The sequence below is a fragment of the Pinus tabuliformis genome, chromosome 1_1, assembly GCF_031772625.1.
Source record: "Pinus tabuliformis cultivar Carrire ecotype Pingquan chromosome 1_1, CPIR1, whole genome shotgun sequence".
Taxonomy (NCBI): Eukaryota; Viridiplantae; Streptophyta; class Pinopsida; order Pinales; family Pinaceae; genus Pinus; species Pinus tabuliformis.
Genome location: NC_142297.1, coordinates 736,090,412 through 736,114,264, shown reverse-complemented (window position 1 = coordinate 736,114,264; position 23,853 = coordinate 736,090,412). Strand labels below are relative to the sequence as shown.

The 23,853-nt window shown below is 39.7% G+C and overlaps 1 protein-coding gene across 1 annotated transcript in view; it reads right to left on the bottom strand.

Annotated features, from left to right (window-relative positions):
* LOC149216054 (protein disulfide isomerase-like 5-4) overlaps window positions 1-23,512 on the bottom strand; it is a 206,436-nt gene extending 182,924 nt beyond the window's left edge. Inside the window, exon 1 of the mRNA XM_089392687.1 lies at window positions 23,120-23,512. Within this exon, the coding sequence (XP_089248813.1) occupies window positions 23,120-23,160 (41 nt within the window). The 5' untranslated portion in view covers window positions 23,161-23,512. The remainder of the gene's footprint in view (window positions 1-23,119) is intronic.
* Window positions 23,513-23,853: the final 341 nt, after the last annotated feature.

The window sequence follows — 23,853 nt, the reverse complement described above, 5'->3', positions numbered from 1 at the left end:
AGTAATCGGCAACCATCGGCTAGGCCAAAAATTCATGATTTCTAGATCAAATCGGGATGTTATCGAGATGTTCGCAACACTGCCTAGAAGTTGCAAACTAGCATTGTCATCAATGTGGGTGCGCTGAGACCTTGAGACAACTCTTCATATTTTCTCCTCTAGCCATGTTTGTTTGGCCCATGAAAATTATGTGGAGAGAAAGGTTTCTCATCTAGGAGTTGCAAACCAGCATTGTCATCAATGTGGGTGAGCTGAGACCTTGAGACAACTGTTCATATTTTCTCCTCTAGCCATATCTGTTTGGCCCTTGGCAGCTTCCCTCTATCAATCATACATACCTCCTACCTTTGATCACATCGAAAGCTACTCTTCTAACAAATGGATTATCCTAGGCTATTGATTTTAATGCACATTGGACACTTGTACAAATTGAAGTGTTGCTTTATTTGGAAGAAGTGCAATCATGTCATTTTTTATAAGTATGAGCATTCTTGCACTTTCTCTGCATATGATAGTGCACTAACACATGCCAGTTTATCCTTTCAAATCATAGTGTAGACTTAAAAATACAAAATTGGGATAGATGGACCACCTATAATAGTTATTAGAATTCTAAGGTAATGCCCCTTACACAATGAGTTGGGAGCCTCCTCAACCGTCTTAACCTTCCTCGGCAAAGTCTCATTGAAGTGGTCACCTTCAAGCCAACAAAGAAGTTAGAGAGCACATAGTATACTCCTCACCCCTACTATCCAAAACAAACAATTCTTGACTCTAACCCTTGCCACTTCAAAGGATCCTACGCCTCCTAAAAATGCTAATATATAAGCCTCCCACACTAACAGTATGGATCCTTTCCCTAGATGATCATGATGAGCCCCTTCTTACTGTAAGAATTACCATCTAGTGTTTTATGTGTCTATATGTATGCCTTGTGGCACCCTACACTTTGACACTTTGTTTTAGTTGATTAACAATTATTTTCTCTCAGATATTTTGCAATGTTCAATCAAGTTTCTGAGATGAGGAGAGAGACACAGGAACAAGGAGACACATGTTGGACATTAGGTCTAGCACTCCCTGTGTGTTTCGCGACATGGACTAACCGCCTCTCATGGCTCCTAACTTTGGCGCGACATGGACTAATTGCCTCTCATGGATCCTAACTATAGCAATTGTAGCGAAGACTAATGCTTGTGGGGTTTAGTATAACGGCAATTGTGATTCCAACAAGTGGTATCAAAGCAACAGGTCTCGAGTTCGAAACTCACCCGAGCGTGATTCCAACAAGTGGTATAAGAGCAACAGGTCTCGAGTTCGAAACTCACCCGGCTCGCACTGGGGGGGAGATTGTTGGACATTGGGTTCAATGATCCCCATGTGTTTCACGACATGGACTAACCACCTCTCGTGGATCCTAACTCTGGCGATTGTAGCGAAGACTAATGCCTGCAGGCTTTCATGTAATGGCAGTCGTGATTCCAACATCACACAGGGGGGTGTGTGGGAGCACCCACAAATTTTAGGGAAATTTAGGGGGGCGAGGGAGCATTCGTGTGTTATACACACACACACACACATAAATCAAACAAATTCAATAATGAAACGCATTGATTCATACATCATATATGATTCAATGAAATAGAAATAGCAAAATATTGTAGACATTAATTTAAATTCATCATTCTAGAATCTACATTAATTTAAATTCATCATTCATTATTCTAGAATCTAACTAGTACTAAGCAAAATAGTGGATACTAAATGGCATAGTAAATTGAAATGACTCAAACTTAAAAATAGTAAAGACTGACGAGTCAAAGATTTGGTTTGAATTCATCAGTATATGGAGTCAAGACTCAAAAATTAAAATTGAAAATGAAAAGTGGGCAATGAAGCAATATTATCAGATCTAAATCTGTGAACTAGTCGACCTCAAAATTAGAAACCAAAAAAATTACTAGAAATAGTAAAATTTAAAAAAGTCAAACCAAAAAAATGGTTAACCAAAAAATACATAATTATTCAAAGTTTGAAAAAGAATACATAAATATCCATGTGCATCCATATGAATCCAAACCATTACACAAATATGCAAAGTTTCTCATATATATGGCAAGTGTGTATATGACCAAAATAGCATTGAGTGCAATCCATCTTTGAACCAAAAATACATCAACAAAGAGGCTCTAAATGGCCTCTATAGTCCAAAAAAATCATGCTACAACAAATACCTAAATATCATCAAAATCATTGCCTATATTGGGATTCTCATCATCATATCACCCTCTAATCATTAAAATAAGATAAAAAACCTTAACATGTAAAATAGAGATTTTGTTTGAGTGATGGGTACATTTTTACTAGGGTCCTGATAAAGGAGTTCAACAATCAATGCCACCAACATTGAGCTACACAGAGGGCTTGGTGCTCTTGATTAAATGCTAGTACCATACTAGCTTAGGCAATAGAATGTAATGAAAACATTGCAATTGCCCCCAATCCTGAATTCCTAAAAATTGTAAAGTGTACTGGACTTTGAATGGGATCTAAAATTTTACTTTCTCCATATAAAATCCAATGAGGTTAGAACCACTCTCAGACATCCTAAACCAATTAATGGTAATGTTAAAAAATTAAGTAAAAGGAGAATGACACTTCTATGAAAAGGAAATATAAGGAGAATGCCACTTTTCTTTTAAGAATTTAACATTACCACTAATTACATAACATTAATAGAGCCCTAGGGTTGAATATTAGGCTTCCCCACTCATGAATTATTGTTTTTAGGCATATTTCAAGGGAGGCACCTAGTCCTTTTTGAGGGGGAGACTCCCATAAGCACTGCTTTTGGGGAAATGTTCCCCTTCCATTTCCCTAAGTTTCCCCAAAACGGGGAAGTGGGAAAATGTTTCCCCAAGCATCCCTCAGTCCTAGGAGAGTCAAGAGCATCTAACACTCATATTTTGGCTTAAGCCAACTCATTTTTGAGTTTTGTGTATGTTTTTACTAATGCTTATTGTGGCTTCACACATAGCCAATGTTTTTTTGTATCAAAGCAATGTACAATGTACATAATGTTTCTATTAATTGACAAAGGAAGCTTTAATGTAAAAATAAAGATCTTCCTAATGTATAGAAATGGTGAAAATTAGGAACTAGCTTAATATTTTAGGAGTTTAAAACCTGTAAAGAAACCATCATAATTGTAAACATCCAAGGGAACTCCTACAAGATCAAAACATACAATCAATAACCATAAAAACCAAATAAACTTCAAGATTCGTTGTGGAAATATAGCATAAATTCAAGAAGATAAAATCATTTGATACGATGTACACCACTTCTATATAAAGAAGATTCCAAGCAAGATACATCAATAGACAAATAAATGAGGTTTCATATAACCTTTTAACAACTCAGAATTATCATACCTAGCCTCTAGGTCATCCCCATTATGGAGTCGTTGTAGCGGCTACAACCACCCTCCAAAATTTTGCCTATACTTCGATTTTGGAGCCTCCCTTCTAAACCACAACAGCTCATCTTGCACTGATCCAGGTACGTGTGCTTCGACTTAGCCTTATTCTTTTCATCCTGGCTTGTGTTTGCTTACTTAGTTCATTTTCTAACCCACAAGCCAATCCCTTGACTTTGTCCTTTAGCAGTTTCAGGCTTGCCTTCGAGAACTGCGCAATTCTTGAGGGCAACTGGACTTGCACTTGGGAATTGCGCAGGAAATGCGCAGTACTGAATGGAAACCAACCTTGAGCTTGGAAATTGCACAGACAGGAGAGGCAGCGCAGAGCCACTTAGCCCAGAAATTGCGCAAAACCCACTGTGCTCAGAAACTGCTCAGTGCATGAACCAGAGAGTTGCCCGATCCTTCACAGAACTATGCAATCTTTCTGAGCAACGCATGGCAATTTTTCCTGAAAAAAAAAACAAAACAAAAAGCAAAAAGCATCCCTAAAAACAAGGATCTATTTTTAGCAACCTGAAGGAGGTACTTGAGTTATTGTAGAAATTGTTGCTAAGTGTCGCTTTTTCCTTGATTTTAGGCATGTACATCATAAACCCTAACTTGACCAAATATAATTAATTGATGTTGTTAAAGCTCATTTGCACACTCGATCTTGGAGCTCTAGCATTCCCGAGGAGATCAAGGAACCTTCGGTGCGATCGTCGTCACTTTTCCAAGTAAGTTTTGCTTTTCTATTCTTTTGTCGCTTTTTCTGTCGCTTTTTCTGTCGCTTTTTATTGTTTAGCTTGTGAGAGTGTTGTTTCACTTGTTTCTTTGAATGACTGCTGGCGTGTTAACTTGTTTTATAGCTTGTAGAAGTGTTGTTTCAAGTTTTATATTGCCTTTCCCAAGTGCGCATGAGTTTTCCCATTTTTACACCAACGGTCGTCGTTGCGGCGACTCTCTTCACATGCTTTGTTTCCCTTCAGTTTAATTGATTCCTACACTTGTTTCACATGCATGCATCAACACTTAGTCAAATCTGCACTCAGCATCACATCGTGCTTCAAATCTGCTTGATTTTCACTCCCCTTAAGGTAGATATGGGTCCCCTTGCCTGGACCTCACACTTCATTGCATGCATTGCGCAATCTGAGAGCTCAAGGCCTCTGTCGTGGCTTCTGGAATTGCACAGAGCATGTCCTAGGCCGGCTCCAACTGCGCACTATGCAGTTCCAGGAGACAATCTCCCAGATTAACCACTGAGATTGCGCAATGCACAGGGTCTCCCGGCCTTGGCCCAGATTGAGTTGCGCATTGCATAGTTCTAGTCATCAAGCTTCCTCACTGATTGTTGGGACTGCACAATGCACAATTCCCACAGTTAGCCAATGACCTTTGTCAGCCAAAATTGCACAACTCTTCCCATCATGTGCCTAGCTTGTTGCTTGATCTTCTCTTGAAGTTGCTTTGGTTTTTAAGCTGACATTTGCTTGCCATGAGTATCCTCTATGTCCCACAAGTACAGCAGTTGTTGAGCATCTCTCTAGCAGTTACAATTAATATGCATCCAAGAGAGTTGCATCAAAGGAAACCGCCGAGAGCAGTATTGCAGAAGCAATTGAGAAGATATCAACTGATCTACTAGTTTATGCAGATACTCAGTTGTTCATTAAGAAGGGTACAACACTGACTTATCTTAGTATCCAGCGGTCAGGCTTATACAAGAATGCATGCAAGTACCCCACCTTCACATATGCGGACATCATCAGCTAGATTGTCTCACACACAGATGAACAGACTATGACATTGAGCAATGCCAGCGAGAGAGAGCTTGCCACCTTCAGCGCGGAGAATTTTCAGCAGATGTATCATTTACCCAAGCTGGTGAAGCGCATGGACTCACTTTTCTATGCCATCCATAGTTATGTGAACACTAGAGACACCGTTAAGCACTGGGTGAAAGAACCGTCAAAGTTTAGACAGACGCCTACCCATGTTTACAAGACAAAGTCCCTAAAAAAGGCTTATCAATTTTTTATCATATTTGCATGCAGAATATATGGTGAAAAGAAAACAGAAACCTTTCCTGAATGGTGGGTAGTCATACTGGACGAGTTGGTGAGTGATGGAAAGCCATTCAACTGGTCGGATTTGTTGGCTCGTCAGTTGAAGATCCATGTGACTAACACTCGGAATCTGCCCAAGAATGAACAAGCAAGGTTTTACATGTCCACATACTTACTAGATGCAATCTGTGCCTAACAGCAATTCCCTAGCATGAGTTGGACATGGACACCAGAAGAGACTGTCATCAACATCTATTGCAAGTTGCTTTCCAATTGCAGCTATCGAGGAGTGATGGCAAGGCTAACTGACCATTTTATTATCCCGTTGTACAAGCTTATCTTTGAGCAGGATCCACCTTGCATGTCCCGAGAAACAATGGAGGCAATAGTAAACATTGCAGATTGGTATGCCTCGCTAGGCAGCACCTTCATCAGAGTGTTTTGCGGAGAGAAGCCTCTTCATGTTCTACCAACGTATACCACTAACAAGTTGATCATGCAAGAAGTTTCATATCACCTCTCTACAAGGTTGTCGAAGAAGAAAGCGCCATGGCCCGCTCTTCCTTTGCAGATCAGACTATACAAGATTAAGAGCTTGAAAGATGCAGATGTCGAAGCTAAGGACATAGTGAAGTTTGAGTTCGACACCAAAGACTTTAATCCATATGATCCCCACGATATTTGCAAGGACCATTGTGCGAGGGTGTATTTTCCATGGATCCACGAGACATTTCACTAGCCAGAGGAGGACCCTTGGAGGTACTGCTATAATGCCTCCAAACTCAATGAGTCGGTCAACTTAGCAGGAACTTGGAAAGCTTCTCTACAGACAACAGCAGCCCAAGAAGCAACAACAACAACAACAATAGGCAGCAATCCAGTGCAGGACAAGGGAAATAGTAAGATTGTTGAGAACCCAGAGGCAGAGCAAAGTTGCAAGATGAAGGCAAATCCCATTTTGGAAAAAGCGGATTTAGTAGTGGAAGCAAAGAGGGAGCAGCAGATAAAGAGAGCAAAGCAAAGGAAGAGAGAAAAGCAGAGGTTGCAGGAAGCAGAATTGAAGTTGCAGGAGACGAAGAAGAAGTTGAAGGAAGAACAGCAGTTGAGAAGGAGAGAAAGAGAAGAGAAGCAAAAACAGGAGTAAGAACAAAAGCAAGGCGCAATGACAGAGAAAACAACACCCATACAGGTTGATGAGCCAAAACAGTTAGCAACTAAGGAAGAGGGTGAAAAGATGCAGGATCAGGAGCTTGCTTAGTGGATTGAGCAACTAATTGAAGTGACGGACATGGAGTTCACACACGAGCCGCAGAATGAAGACACTGACCTTATGCCGAGAGCACCAGAGGTCATCTCTCAGTCTCCACCACCTCCAGTGTCAGAACCTGTCTCGAGCGAGCAAGGAGATATTGTTCTCCTTGATGATGATCCAGTCATGGATGTGTACAATCTATCATTTGATGAGTTGCAGAAGAAGATTGTACAGGTGCAGGTGAAGCACTTTCTGGATGATCACGCATCACCTGCATTCATCAAGGAAAGGGTGATAATGTCAGACACCAGGAAGCATCCAACTGCCCTTGTCGAAGCCAGCTTGGCCTATGTAGGAGCAACAAGCTCAAATGTATGGCCGAGAATGAACAACATGCAAGCTGCCAAGCAAGAGGCAGAACAACTTCGAGCATCCGAGCAAAATGCAGTTTCCGCGTTGGGGGAGATGAGGAAAGTGATACTCACTTTAGTATCAACACTTGAGGGTACCATGCGGAAGCTCTATGACAGATTTGTCACCGTGCATAAAGCAGTTGTTTGTGTGCATGGCCTATAGCAACAGAGCAAAGAGTTTGTTCAAACTCTCAAGAACATACATGTTGCCATCGCCCATGTACAAGAGTGGACAATGCAGTACAAAGGGGCCCCGCTTGACTTAGTAAAGAAGATGAAGCCATAGGCAGAGCTAGAGAAGGCAAAGGTCTAAATGTTGATCCAGAACTATGAGCAACTCGCCCCATTCATCAGCAGCATACAGGCCTCATATGTGCGGTTGTACAATAGTTTGGATGTCATGGTGAGAAAGCACAGGATCCCATCAATCGGTTCCCTCACTAATGCTAAACCCAAGAACCAAGTCTGGCTAGAGATCGATGAGTACATGGAGCAGCTAAGACGAGAGGCCACTAGGGAAGACTTGGAGTTGAACACACACAACATGCAGAAGTACATCGGTGGTCCTGTCAAGGTTAACACCATGTTGCACATGCTTCAGAACGAGTTGGATACAGGTTCCAAGACCATATACCCGGATGCCATGGAGGCAAGAGTCCGCTTTCAGAAAGACACCATCAAACAGTTTGGGGACACCATCATGTAGTACCAAGCTTGGCATCAATATGTGACTGAGAAGCACCAAGTGGAGGTTGTCGAGTTGGTCTTTCCCCAAACTTCGGAATCATAGTGTTTTGTCTTGTTAGGCTGTCTCTAGCCTATTTTGTCTCACATGGGTACATGTGGAAAATGTAATATTATTTGTAAATATGTTGTAAGTGAAATTCCAAGTGTCATTAGTGGAATGTGAAAGGTCATCATGTTATATAATGAGTTACTTGTAAGGAAGTTAAAGAGTCATGAGGGTAGTTGAAGAGTCACAAAGGGGAATGTCAAGGGTCACCCCACCCTTTGTTATAAATAGAACCTCATAACTCATAGAAGAGGCTTTTGGGAGCCAAGCTTTTGGTTAGGCTTAGGCTTAGAGAAGGCTTGGGAGTATTGTGAAGAGCCTTGGCTTCTCCATAGCATAGAGCGAGTATACTTCTTTGGAGGAGCAGGTGTTCTTGACTATAATGTTCCACTATTGGGGCTAGTGGTCATCAATGGTGTATGTATGAATGGAACTTTCACTTATAATAATAATATCAAAGCCAGCACGCTTTCATGCATATGTTGTTAATGTAGTTGGACTATTTTGGTTGCTTTAACAATGTATGTTATTTAACTTACGCATATGCTTATGAACTACTTTGTATGCATTTGTACGAATCCTGTTAAATGTGTGTTGTTGGATTAACTCATCACTTTAATTTATGGACTATTCTACATTTTAGCTTGTGATGTCATTCCGTTTGTGTGTTCCTTTCAAGTTGCATACTATTACAGGTTTCTAAGGGGCGCACTTCCTTTTACCCTATGTGTGTTAGAACCTTCATGCATCACACTTGACTCTTCGTAGGGTCACACACTTGCTTTCACCTAAAGTTATCATACTTACCTCTGCGCGCTACCATGGTCAAGGCATTACACTACTACCCACTGTTGGGACTCCTACTCCAAACGGTGTGAGGTCTAGTTGGGACTCCATATTGGGGAGATCCCCTGAGGTCCAACACTGTCAACAGGAGTGAATAATTTTTATGGTTTATGCCATACAATCACCCAAACTTGGTTGTCATCCAATATGCTACATCGTCTTTTCCAATGAAATTGCCCCTTGACTTTCAATCTTGTAACTCAATGGGACATTCATGATTGTGAATTAGGCTCAACATAGAAATTGACAAAATAGTGATTGTTGAAAATCAAACTTACTTGAAGCGTTGGTATTAGTGATGAATGGCATGTCACTTGAATCAAAGATGGATGTCTTTAATTGTTAAATGTGGCGACTAGGGCCAAACTCCACCTTGGACAACTCATATGATGCAGCCGATATTTTTATTGGATACCTCTCTCCGAGAGGTGTAGGATTGATCTAAAGATCATCTCATTCTGACATGTACAAATGGAATTATGAATTTATCTTTTTATGGACAAATTATCAAGGTTGGCCAGCAATCTAATGTAGGCTCAAAAGCCCAAGAGACACATCTATTCATCCTCAACGTTGCATATAAATAGAAGGTGCATCTACCTCATTTGATCACTCATCACTCACACATTTCTCTCTCATTTGATTGGGTCGTACACATTTCTGGGCAACCTCTCTCTCCACACGTGCGAAGGACAAGACAGTGATTTTATGTTTGGGTGTTGACCGAATTTCAGAAAGGGTTGACTAGCGTTGACCAAGCTTTAGTTGACCGAGTTTGATTGGGTTTTCCTTGGAGATTTTCTAATTGGGCAGGTCGCATTTCTGGGCATAGAAATCGAGGCAAACAGAGTTGTTTGACCAACGTTGACCATAAGTTTGACCTCTGCGTTGACCAAGTTTGACTATCTTTTTTGGGACTATTTTGGGCTGATTCGGATGACTGTTGGAGGCCGAGTTGACTAGATTTGACCAAACTGTTTTGGAGGATACATTTTGCCATGTTGACCAACATTGACTTTCTAGTTTGGGCTTCCTGCGGCTATTGTTTGACTGGAGAGATTTGACTTTGATTGGGCAAGTGAATATTGCATGGTGTACTCTCTCTACTGAACTTTTGAAGAATAATAAGAAGAATTGATCAAAGGGTTTCCCCACATTGGGGTTCGTCCCTGGCATGCACCACATCTTGCGTCCTCTTGTCTTGGCTTATCTTCTACTATTTTTATTTATGTTCTATCTGCATTTACTGTCATGTTAATGTGATTGCTAATCTGAAAATTGATAATGGACTAATTAGAAAATTGAAGTAAATTGCTCTTAAGCATTGAACATACCATTGCTACCTAAAATTAACATGGTATCAGAGGTGAGGTGAAGACAAAGCCCGAGCAAAAGTGAGAAGAGAAATCACTGAGATTTGTTGGACATGGACAAGAGTCAATGGCCTCCGCATCTTACTTCAAGCCTGATGACAAGCTCAATGATAAGTCTGATTACCATGCATGGAATATGTCTCTTGGTTCGACTTTGGAAGAGTAGGATGTTATGGATTATGTGTAGGGAAAGATTTTTTAGCGTCCTTCAAATGCATCGGTTGCCACAAAGACAAAGTACAAGAAGGGTGAAGTCAAATCAAAGAAGATTATCAAGGATTCTATTTGCAAGCATTGGCATGTTCAAAGCTAGCAATACAAACCAAGTCCTCTTTCTCAAGAACAAGTTGAAGGACATAAAGATGGGAAAAGGTGAAGATATTCAATCCTATTTCATGAGGATTACCGAAATCAAAAATGATCTTTCAATTAGAGAAGCTATTGCTAATAGGGAGCTCACTCTCATTGCCCTTGGAGGACTCCCTCGTGAATGGCATGTGTTCAACACTACTATTCTCAACAACGACGGGATTCCAGGTTTTGAAGAATTGCTGACTAGATGTTCTCAAGAAGAAACAAGGATGATGGAAATGAATATGCCTTCAAATAGGAATGACCCTATTGCATTCTCCGCTCATGCTAAAAAGAAGTACAATGCAGGTTCAAAGAAGCAATGTCAAGGAAGACCGGGTTTCAAAAATGGAAGGAAGGGAAGATGCTTCATTTGCATCAAGTTTGGCCACTATGCTAGGGAGTGTCCTAATAGACAGGATACACCTCATGATGATGACAACCACAACAACAACAATCAAAGGAATGGCAGGTTCTACAACAAAGGAAAAAGGAATGCTCCTACTACTCAACATGGAAATGGTCACCCTCCCAAAATATCAAGAAACTCTAGGTATGATGAATCTAATGTTGCTGATAACAAGCAAAAAGAATTTTATCTTAAATCTTCCCTCTCTACTGCCTCTCCTCTGGACACCTTGGGAAATTGGTTGATTGATAGTGGTGCCTCAAGGCACTTCACTGGGTATAAGGAAGCTCTCTCAAATCTGATAGAAAATGATACAAATTTGGAAATTATCCTTGGAGACAATGCCACCTATCCCGTGAAGGTAGTTGGGAATGTTACTCTTCAATTGAATCAAGGTAAGACACCATTCATCTACAAGAAGTACTATATGTACCCAATCTAAAGACGAACCTGGTATCTATCTCGACAATGGAGGACAAAGGATTCAAGGTGGCATTCATCGATGGAAAGGTACGTGTTTGGAATAAAAATTTCAAAGATGCATTTACACTTGGATTCAGGGTTGATAGCCTATATCAAGTTGGCAAAAGTCCATTGGGAGCTACGTCTAGCGACACATCTCTTCAATCTGAATTATGGCACCGAAGGTTTGCTCATCTACATTATAAGGCTCTACCTGATGTGAGGAAGATGGTGATAGGTATGCCTGAATTTAAAGTAGAACATGAAGGTGTTTGTCAGGGATGTGCTGAATGAAAACATACAAGAGGACCATTCCTCTCAAGTGATAGCAAGATTACTGACATATTGCAATTGGTTCATTATGACCTATCTGGTGTGATGCCCATGAACTATTTGGGAGGATATTTATATTATGCCATCTTTGTAGATAATTTCTCTCACAAGACTTGGATTCATTTCTTGAAGAAGAAGGACGAAGTATTCTCATGGTTCTGTTCTTTCATAGCTTTGGTCGAAAATCAAGCCGGGAAGAAGATCAAAATATTGAGGACTGATAATGTAACCGAATATGAATCAAATGAGTTCAATGACTGTTGTAGAGAAGCTGGCATTAAGAGGGAGACTACTACCACATATACTCCTGAGCAAAATGGTGTTGCTGAAAGAAAGAATCGTTCTATTACAAAAGTCACTCATGCCATGCTTCATGATCAAAGCCTTCCAAAGTTTCTATGGGTCGAAGCTGCAAATATTGTCATATATGCTCAAAACTAGATGCCCTCATCAAGCGTTGGTTTCCAAAACTCTTGAAGAAGTTTTCACAGTAAGAAACCTAATGTTTCTCACTTTAGAATTTTTGGTAGTCTCGTATATTTTCATGTGCCGAAAGAAAAGACAAGCAAATTGAATGCATCTGGGAAGAAAGGAACATTTGTGGGCTATAGTGAAACTTCTAGGGCATATAGAATCTATGTGCCTAGTCAAAGAGAAGTAGAGATAAGTCATGATGCCATCTTCGATGAAGATGTTGCCCTTGGGAAGATTAATAACCTTCCTATTCCAAGGAAGGACAAAGAAGCAGATTCAAGAAAGTAGGAAGAACCGCAGGATGAACCGATGCCCAATGCTGAAGGACCAATGGATCCCATTGATCCACCTCCTCATGAGCCCTCCTCCTCAAAATGGAGACCCTCATGGCTTAGGGAAACGCTCAAAGATGCCGAGAGACATGTTGCTCCAAGGGGGACATTTAGTGAAAGTAAGAAGCCGAATAGGTACCAAGGGTACTTAACTGCCATGAGCACCATTGTTCAAACTGAGCCCTGCACATTCGAAGAAGTTGTGAAGCGCCAAGTTTGGAAGGATGCTATGAACAAAGAGTATGAGTCGATTATGAAGAATGATGTCTGGGATGTGATCCCTAAACCCAAGGACAAATCCGTTGTCACCTCGAAATGGCTCTACAAGATCAAGCATGGAGTTGATGGAAATGCTGAAAAGTTCAAGGCTAGATTTGTTGCTCGATGCTTCTCTCAAAAGGAAGGTGTGGACTACGATGAGATATTTGCACCTGTTGCCCGATATACCACCATCCGTTCGATTATAGCCCTTGCTGCCTCGCAAGGATGGAATCTACACCAGATGGATGTCAAGGCCGCCTTCTTACATGGTTCAATTAAGGAGGAAGTCCATGTTGAACAACCCGAGGGGTTTGAAGTTCAAGTTCGTTAGACACATGTATGCAAGTTGAAGAAAGCCCTCTATGGGTTGAAGCAAGCTCCCCAAGCTTGGTATGAGAGGATCGACAGCTATCTGATGAAGCTAGGATTTACGAGAAGTGAAGTTGATCTGAACCTTTATTTTAAGGTTGAGAATGATAGACCTCTCATCTTGGTACTTTATGTGGACGATCTCTTTCTGACAAGTGCAGACCCTCTTATTCATCAATGTAAGAGGGAGTTGGCTTCCGAGTTTGAAATGAAGGACCTAGGGTTGATGCATTATTTCCTAGGGTTGGAGGGCTGGCAAAAGTCAAGTGAGATTTTTCTTTCTCAAGGAAAATACATTGTGAAGCTACTTGAAAGATTTGGTATGGTGGACTGCAAGTCCGTGACTACTCTGATGGAACTTAACTTCAAGAAGTTATGCGGATGTGTTGTTGGGCCCGATTTGGGAAATCCTTCTAAGTATTGTCAACTTGTGGGGGCCCGGATGTTCTTGGTGAACTCTCATCCGAACATATGTTTTGCAATGAATACATTGAGTCAGTTTATGGTCGAGCCTCATCACATACACCGGATTGCTACCAAGGATCTCTTGAGATCTCTCTGGGGCACAATCACCTATGGTCTAAGATACACTGCCAAGAATGTGAGGCTCCATGGTTATTTTGACGATGACTGGGCTAGCAGTGTGGTGGATCGTAGGAGCACATGTGGATGTTGCTTCTCTCTAGGTTCTACTTCGATATCCTCGATGAGCAGGAAGCAAAAGTCAATTGCTTTGAGCACCGTTGAGGCTGAGTATATTGCTACTAGTATGGCCTCATGTGAAGTTGTTTGGTTGAGGAAGCTCTTTAGTGAGTTGTTTGGACAAGTGTTGGATACCACCGTGATCTACTGCGACAACCAAAGTGGGATTCGTCTTTATGAAATCCCGTGTTTCGTGACCGCTCCAAGCATATTGATATCAGGTACCATTTTAACCGAGATATGGTACAACGGGGAGCAATAAAGCTTCACCATATTGAGACTGATGATCAGATGATCAGGTCGCAGATATTCTTACAAAGCCCCTGGGGAAGGTCAAATTCTTGACCTTCCATGGACGACTTGGAGTCATGGAAAGACCCTCTTATGAGGGTCCCGTATGAGATGGATATTGAGCTCGGGGGTTTGGGGTACTTCTTGGAATGATGAGCGACCATAGGGTGAGTGGTTCACCTTCCCCTAGTGGTGTGTTGTGTACAAGGTGAGTGGTTCACCTTCCCCTAGTGGTGTTCTGTGTACAGGGTGAGTGGTTCACCTTCCCCTGTGATACCCCATATTGAGATATGCATAGGATGAGTGGTTCACCTTCTCCTATGGCATATGAGCAAGATGATTGGTTCACCTTCTCCTACCAGCACATCCTACCCATGCAGTCTGGGGCTCATGGGAAGTACCTCTCATCTGGCCAATGAGTAGGGAAATGAAGATAGGTACCATAGTACTACCGATGGACACATCGTGTACTACCATATTCCCTATGCTAGGATGTTTGATATTGATATGGGATCAATGGAGACTGACTTCAGGTCAATGGAGAGTAGTATGATACACTCTCGATTATTTCACACTGACTTCGGGTCAATAGAGAATGGTATGATACATTCTTGATCATTTCTTCTTCATTATTTCTTCATGGTTCAGCGGAGCAGGGATGGTATAGATTGCTAGATGGTTTGGCAGGTGAAGTTCTTCCTAGTTGAGAGGGAGTGTTAAATTTGGCAACTAGAGACAAACTCCACCTTGGACGGCTGTTGACACCTAATCATGTGGATTGGGTGTAAAGTTGTAAATAGTGTAAATAATAAATAATGGAAAAGAAAGAGTCATCGGGAGATGAAAACCAAGAGTCACTCCCTCATGTATATAACCATGAGCAATCTAAATGAATAAACAAATTCCATTTGAGGAGTTACCTCCTGGCTTGACAACAGCTCATATGATGCAGCTTATATTTTTATTGGATTCCTCTCTACAAGAGGTGTAGGATTGATCTAAAGATCATCTCATTTTGACATGTACAAATGGAATTATGAATTTATTTTGTTTATGGACAAATTATCAAGGTCGGTCAGCAATCTAATGTAGGCTCAGAAGCCCAAGAGACATGTCTATTCATCTTCAACGTTGCATATAAATAGAAGGTGCATCTACCTCATTTGATCACTCATCACTCATACATTTCTCTCTCATGTGATTGGGTCGTACACATTTATGGGCAGCCTCTCTCTCCACACGTGCGAAGGACAAGACAGCGATTTTCTGCTTGGGCATTGACCGAATTTCAGTAAGGGTTGACCAATGTTGACTGAGCTACAGTTGACCAAGTTTGACTATGTTTTTCCACAAGATTTTTTGTTTGGGCAGGCCGCATTTCTAGGCACAAAAACCGAGGCAAACAGAGTTGTTTGACTAGCGTTGACTGCAGGTTTCACCTTTGTGTTGAGCAAGTTCGACTATCTTTTTCGGGACTGTTTTGGGCTGATTCAGATGACTATTGGAGGTCGAGTTGACTATGTTTGACCAAACTATTTTGGAAGATAAATTTTTCCCTATTGACCAATGTTGACTTTCTGGTTAGGGCTTCCTATGGCTGTTGTTTGACTAGACAAATTTGACTTTGATTGGGCAAGTGAATATTGCATTTTGTAATCTCTCTCTCTGTTGAACTTTTAAAAAATAAAAAGAAGAATTGATCAGAGGGTTTCCCCACATTGGGGTTTGTCCCTGGCATTGCTCTTAAGCATAGAACATACCATTGTTACCTAAAATTAACATTAATTGAATCATAAAAACATGTTGCTTTTTTAAAACACTGGCTTACAATGAGATTGTGAAGGTATGGAAATTTAAAATATAATGGTTTAGAATGTTTATAGCAGATCTTTGTATTCAAGTGTCTTGACATTAGCGAGCCCACATTTTTAATTTTAATAGCGTTTTTAGTTCTCATGGATGTTGCATGTTTCCCACCTTTTTTCCAAGGAAATCCTTCGGCACTTCCCCATATTTCACGGATGGTACCTAGTGTAAACATATTGCCACTAATTACAACCTTAGCCTAGTAGGGACATTGAGTGAGGCATGCAACAAAGGCAACTAACCCAAGGGATCAACATTAAAACCTCTAGTATGAAGCTCCAAGCACTCAAGCACTAGAGCTAGTCCACATTTTTTCGTATTCATGATACTTACATAAAATTTTATTAATAGTCAAATGAAGCTTTGATATCAAAAAAAGGGTGATTTCCAAATAATATATTTCACAAAATTTACAACCAAATATATATCCAAGAATTTAAATGTTGCTTGGTGACGATTGTCGCCACACTCAATATAGACAAGCAAGAACCCTCTCCTTAAGGCATTCACTATGCACAATACAATTTGTTGGCAAGCAAATATTGCAACAATTCATAGTCTTCAAAGGAGTCATGATGAGAACACTTGTACTCTGTAAAAGGAAGATAATAAGATTAGAACAATTTACATAGAACCCAATCACAATGAATGTTGTACAATCACAAAAAAGCTGAATTTCACAATTAACAAAAAAATTGTGTTAATTTACCACGATTGCTTAGAAAGTTATAAAAATTCCCAAAAATTATTGTCAGCAGAAGAAAATGATGAAGATTGCATATGCATTGTAATTATAATTGTTTAAGGCCATTATGATGATCAATTTCAGCAAGCTAAAGTGTTAGACAACATAAAACACCCCCTAGTCTATTGGTCAATAATGTTGAAAATAGTAGCAAGTAAGGTCTTTTTTGACTTGTGCCTTAGTCGAAGAGACCACATGCAGTCTTTCTTTAGCATGCACAAGTTCCTATAAGTTAGGATAAGTTCCTAAAAGTTAGGACGAGTTCATGAAGCATTTTAACTCATGTGTATAGTTAGAGGCTCAACTGTTTGTCTCCTAGTGCGAGTTAGATTTGGAAAAGGACAAGTGAGAAGTCTCAAGTTCTAAATAGAGACTAGGATGAGTTACACTAGCCAGTTAGACTGAGTTAACTTAGCAATCACAAGTCTGAATTCCAAAAATACACTTGCCAATTTTAGCATGATTGAAAAGTTTAAAAGGAGGACGAAGGCACATCACTGAACATTCTTGTATGCACAAGATTGTGTGTGAGAGGCTTGCTAGGAGAGCGTGTAAGGAGAAGCCTATACGCAGCAAGAGAAGGAGAGAATTTTTGCTTGCAGGTGTGCGCTAGGATTTAGGAGGATCCTAAATAATAGGAGCCCAAATCTGCGCTAGGAAATAGGAGACTTCCTGCGCTAGAAGATAGGGGCAGAGAAACAGCGCAAGCAAGAGGAGCTGGATCAGGATTGTGTGCAGGGTGTTCAAGCTTAGTTTAAGCAGGGAAAACATGTGTGTTTTCTAGTAACTCTGTATTGCTTTGTAAGAGATCAATTCCTTAAATTCTCTCAAAAAAATCTACAGCTAATAAAGGGTTTCCCAGTTGGGTTTGCATAGAAAAATCTTGTGCTTTTGCTATCGTGTGACTTTGTTTTATTTCTGTTCTATTCGCTACAAATTGGTAGAGAAATTATGTGTCTTGGTGCAACAATTAGTTTCAGATTTGTTCACTGCTGCAGTTGCAGAATTTCAAGGAAATTCTACAAATAACCACTGTTAAGTTGTAGACTTCTTGCAAACATGCTATGACAAAACACATCAACCCTGTATGATCTCTTTCTAATTTTGGTTTTCACTTTATTCTTGATCCAAATCAACGTTCTATAGAGCACTGGAACCATAGTTGCGGGGGAGCGCCCCCCCCCCCCGATCCCGCTCCCAATCCGCGCTTCAGGCGGAAGCGACTCGGGAGCGCGCTCCCTAAAAAAAAATCGCTCCCTGCCTTTTGGGAGCATTTTGCCTTTTTCGCAAATTTTTTTTTGCAATGATGTTCCAAATGCAATTGTTTTCAAAGAAACAAATAAGTTTTTAGTGGGGCAGCTTAATGATCAAGTCTATGGCCCTAGTATTGATATGCGATTCATGGTAATGTTAAATTCTTAAAGTCCTTTTACTTAAATTTTTAACATTACCATGAAATGACTCAGGATGTTTAAGAGCGGTTCCGACCTCATTGGATTTCATATGCAAAAAGTAGAATTTTAGATTTCATTCAAAATCCAACAGACTTGTCAGTTTTTCAGGATTTCAGGATTGCGTTGTTTCCATTGAATTTTGTCATGTATTAGGGTATGGAACTCGTATTTAATCAAGAGCACCAATCCCTCTATGTACCTTGATGTTAGTGACATTGGTTGTCGAACTCCTCTATCATGACCCTCCTAAAACTGTACGCATCACTCAAACAAAATCTTGACTTGACATGCTATGCTTTTTCTATCTTACGTTAATACTTAGAGGGTGATATTAATGACAAAGATCCCTATACAAATACAGAGGTAATGACAAAGATACCTCTGGATATTAATGCTTAGAGGGTGATATTAATGATAAAGATCCTGATTTTCCAACAAGACTAAAAAATTAGACATTTCTCGTTGTGGCAAGAGGCCCAAGCATAAGCAATAGATAATAGATTTACTTGTCTTTTCTAGTTTCTAGTAGTTTTTATAACTATTGACTCTTTCATATTTATTATGATATTTTTTTAAACAATATATGACAATTTAAGTTTGAAGTTGGCAATTATAACTCAGTGGTAATGAATTATGAATATGATGCTTCATGAAAGTTGAAAGTTGTTTCATTTCATTTTATAACATTTCATTTCATGTTAGATATTATTTGTTGTAATGGTTACACTTAGCTTACAAGTACAACTTTGGTGATCAATGATGATAAATGTTATATATTGAATTTTGAAAGCTTGAAACTTTAAGATTGATGAATCATGACTCAATATGTTGTATGTTACTATGTTACTAACTTGTGGACATGGTTGATGAAGATTATAACTTCTAGATGATTGTTGTTATATGGTTCAATCTATGTTTTTTTTATGTTTTTTATATCTAATTCATCATTCTACATGTTTTTGTTGACATATATGTATCAAAATATAGAAATATAAAAAAATATATATATTATATAAAAAACGCTCTGGGATTTGCTCCCAAACCGGGAGCTTTTGAAAATGTCGCTCCCACGCCCGTTTTCGCTCCCGCTCCCCGCTTTTGCTCCCACTCCCAAGTAACACTGACTGGAACGTAATTAGAATGATTGATACAACTAACATTGAAATGTCATTTTTACCTTATTACATCAACTTCTCATTTTCCTCAGTTTAAGATAACATAGATGGGGCAACATTGTGTTTTTCATCTAATATGTTACATTTAGACACAAAAATTAGACAAGGAATCATCCATGTGTCCAAGATAACATAGTTACAGCCAAAAAAAATGTAGAAAGAATGTAATATGGAAAATGGAAAACTATTTAATGATTTCATAAAGAATAAACAACACAATCACATCAAAATCTCCTAATTGATGTAGATTTTATGTTAGTGAAGCTCAGGGCTGACGCATAACTCTATGAGGTCTGCACGTACATTGATGAGAAATCCATACATGGCACTACCAACCTAAAGCACACTCCAAATCCCCCAAAGTAATTTCCAAGTTTAGTAGAGAGATGGTAAATGCTAAAAGCCCTTAAATGACATTTGCATACAATGAAAAAAGAGCCACCCCACCCAAACTTCAAAGGCAACAATAGAATGGAAAATGAGAACATGACAAGAAAGAGTTACTATCGTCTGCTTCAGGTTTTTGTGTGCATCACCCTGATCCTACTAAAATTCTATGTGTTCTAATCATAATAGACTATAGTCATGCTTATTTAAAATTACATCACTTTTAGGGGCAACAAGTGCATGCACGGGGAGGGTGTAGTCTATGACATGGGTGGATAAATGGAAATGGAGTTCACTAAGGGTCCAGGAAATGCTACAAATAATGAAGCTAAAGCACTAGCAATATTACAAGATCTCACCACTCCCATGGACAAAGGGGTTAGAAGGGCTACACTGATAGGCAATTTGTTGGTTTGTGATCCCTCTCCCACTAAATCCTCCCCACAAAATGAACATTATCAATAATTTGTCAAAGAGCCGTCTCGATGATAAGTGAATTCAAGCAACTCAAGTTCTTCCACATCCTAAGATGCCTCGACATAGAATCCAACAACAAGACCAACTCCAAGGCTTGCTTGAAAAAAGGGATTTATAAGACAAAGGAGGAGTCAGAATACCATAGTGCCACTCTACCCCTTCCATGACGCGTAAGCAATTTATGAAAAACAAGCCAACCTACAAGACTTGTCTCATCAAAGGTAGAAAGAGAAAGGATGTTACAGTAGTCTTGTCATCGATGAGGCCACACACTTCCTCCTCCATTGAGCACGCTAATGAACTAGACAATGGCAATATCATCTACTGTGTGTATTATTTCTTGAGTTTCCTGTTAGTTGTGGTAGATCCTCCATGGGTTCATTCCAAACTTCAAAGTCTGGTGAGAAGGATAAGAGGGCAGGGGGTGTCCCCCGGTTCTGCATCTCTCTCTACACAAGCAAGCTTTCTAGCACCATCTGGCTCATACCATTCAGGTCAAGCACTACCATGGCACACTATCATTGCTACAACAAGTGTTGTGTTCTATGTGATTAAATGATGAGCAAAGAGAACTCAAGAGATATGAAAGAGCGATTGTAGAGAGTCACTGCATCATTATGAATGCAACCTAACAGTGGAATTGATCGAAAGAGCGGTTTGGGTAGCAGATTCAAGCAAATAGAGCAAGAGACCACCGTGCAGGATGCAAAGCATGGCCTAGAACTAAAGGAATGGGAAGAATAGGTAGGGTCCTTTATGCTGAGTCACAAGGGAGGCAGATGGATTGGGCCTCCCAATTGGCATGGCCCATCTCAATCTCGCCCCCAAGAGTAGTTTCAAGTCTTTGACACCTCCCCCTGCAGTAGGGAACCTTGGGGGACTCTTCCTTCTGTGGCATTATTGCAGCCTCAGTCGTGTGTTCCAATACCTAGCACACCCAACACTTTGAGCTGATGGAAGGTTCCGTAGAAGCTCTCCATGCATCCATGTACATCAATGTCAGTACGGTGCACATAGAAAACGAAAGATTGGAGTCTCAGGTGGACAAAGAAACTGAAGCCCACCTTCAGCATGAATCTGTTTGGGTTTTATTTTCCTGAACTCTTATGTTTTATCATAGTTTATTATTATTATTACAGTTTGTAAGGCAGTGTACCTGTCAAACTTTATACAGATGGTGCTGTACAGGCAGGCCTAGTGCTTTTTTGGCTGGTAAGTCCTTCGCTTTGGAACTCCAACCAACGCCAAACAGATCTAAATTGTTTTGTATTCCAATGCTGTCTGATTTAGCTGCCATTTTTCTTAATATCAAATCTAAAGATTATTGTGAAAAAACAAAAAAAAAAAAATTACATCAGCTTTGTTGGTCAATACAGTGGTCTATAAGAGGAAATAGGAGGGGTGGGAGTATGTCACGGTGGTTTTGAAGATACTTGTTGAATGCACGATGGTTCATGCATTAATTTTGAAGGCAGTTAAATAGTAAAGTTTATGGCAGCAAAACCGTACAACTCTAAATATTTCAATAACAAGAAAGATTTCTGTGATGACTATCCTGGATCCCGCTACAGTGCCCATTGTAACCTGAACACGGCTCTTGTACTATTTCAGTTGTGCTAACCCCCAAAGTAACATGTACATAAATAGTAAAGAATAGAAAATAATGACTCCAAAAAACTGCTTTGGCTTACAATCTCCATAAACCAAGGAAGCCACAGTACACCAAGCTTCCTTGCTCATGGATGACATGGACCTAATACTCAAATTTCGATCAGTCTGTCATCGGCATTAGGCTCGTTGCCTTATTGAAATGTTCTCTCTTTGTGACATACAACAGATAGTTGATAATACCTTCAATGCTGAGCGAAGACATCAAATCCCTCCGAAATTCAAGGATCCCCACAAATTATACCATAGAAAGGAATAAATAATTTCACAAAAATAAAGCATAGTTTGACCAAATCGTTTAATTTTTTAATACAAGATTTATTTGTTATGAAAAGTGTTACTTTTCAGAATATGATTTTTTCAAATGATTTAATTTTGTTTTGTGGATGATTCTATTCTGTTCTTTCCTTTCTCGATCTCACTTAGTTTTTCTTCATGTGCCGATTACCTTTTTCCTGTAGTTACTCTTGTGGGATCATTTACTGGTTCAATATCGTATGGATTCGTATATCGGACTGTAAATGGATACCCGAGCGTTTCCTTATCAAGAATTTTCCCTTTTTTAACATTAAATTAAGATATTTCTTGCAAATATTGGCAAATTCGGTTAAATTAGGCATTATTCGGGTTATATTTTGCTAAATATCTGGGAAAAAGTCAATTTGACAAACCTAACTCATTTAGATAACAGGTCACAACACACAGCAAATCAGACTTATTTTTGCATTCTCTAACTTATCAGAGATCGATGCTACTAAGAGTCTCGCGCATTTAGAACTGAGGCACTATTTTATATTTAGTGCAAAATAAATATTTAATTCAAATTGCCTAAGCTTCCACTGAGTGACCTCGCAGGGATCTATCGTGTACCCTCCGGACTCGCACACTACTACGCAAAATCCGTCTTAAAGTACAAAATTTCAAATTGATAGCACTTAAACTCAGCTAAGAAGCTGAAAATTTGTCGATTGAGTACCTATTGGCGATTATAGACTATAGTAAATAGAATCAACCATAAGCATGGATATTTATTTGCTCGCATCTACAGTAGATCCATGAAAATGAATTTATATGTTGACTGCTAGTAAGTATAAGATCAGGCCTTGCAGTGAAAGAAAATATCTCAAAAAGTGATAAATAACTTCGAGCTTCACCTGTAAAAGTCCAGAGACTTGATCTTACTGCCCGTGATCATGGCTGCTCAACGAGAAAAAAACTAATGGCCGCAATGAAATTTCGTTGTAGGTTAATTAGGGTTGGATTCGTCCGCTCGATGGATTCGGATGCACAGAGATGTGAGATTCAAGTAGATTCTGAAACGAAATTTAAATTGCCATTCTCCTGTTTGCGCAGAATTGAACAAAAGGGATAGAACCTTCGGCGAGGTCCCAGCACATATAACGCTGCCGTGCAGAGTGGTTTAAATGCGAGAAGAGTGCGCCTAATATCCTGATGTGTTAGATCCCGGGATACCCGAGTGGAAATCCTCTGTGATTGACTATCATTATGGAAATGTCAAGGGAAATTACGGAGTTCTATAGAGGGAAGTATGGTATTTTAGGATGATTTTTCTTAATTAAGATTTATATTTTAGCGGAGGGACTTTATTTTTTTTAGCTTTTTGCCTTCGTGTATGGGAAATCTATAGGTTATTTATGGCTTGTTGTATGGTGATGGTCTAAATTATATAGATTTTAAAATGTACGTATTATTTTGGTGGGTAAGAGGTCAAATTATGCAGAGGAAAATTTGTATCCAATTTGCAATATATTTTATCGGTGTTGTGATATGTTATTATTTTTTTGGGGTTATTACGGTAGGTTGTGGTATAGTCTTATCTTTTTAGGTTATTATGGCAGGTTAAAAAACTATTTTTTATTTTAAGGTT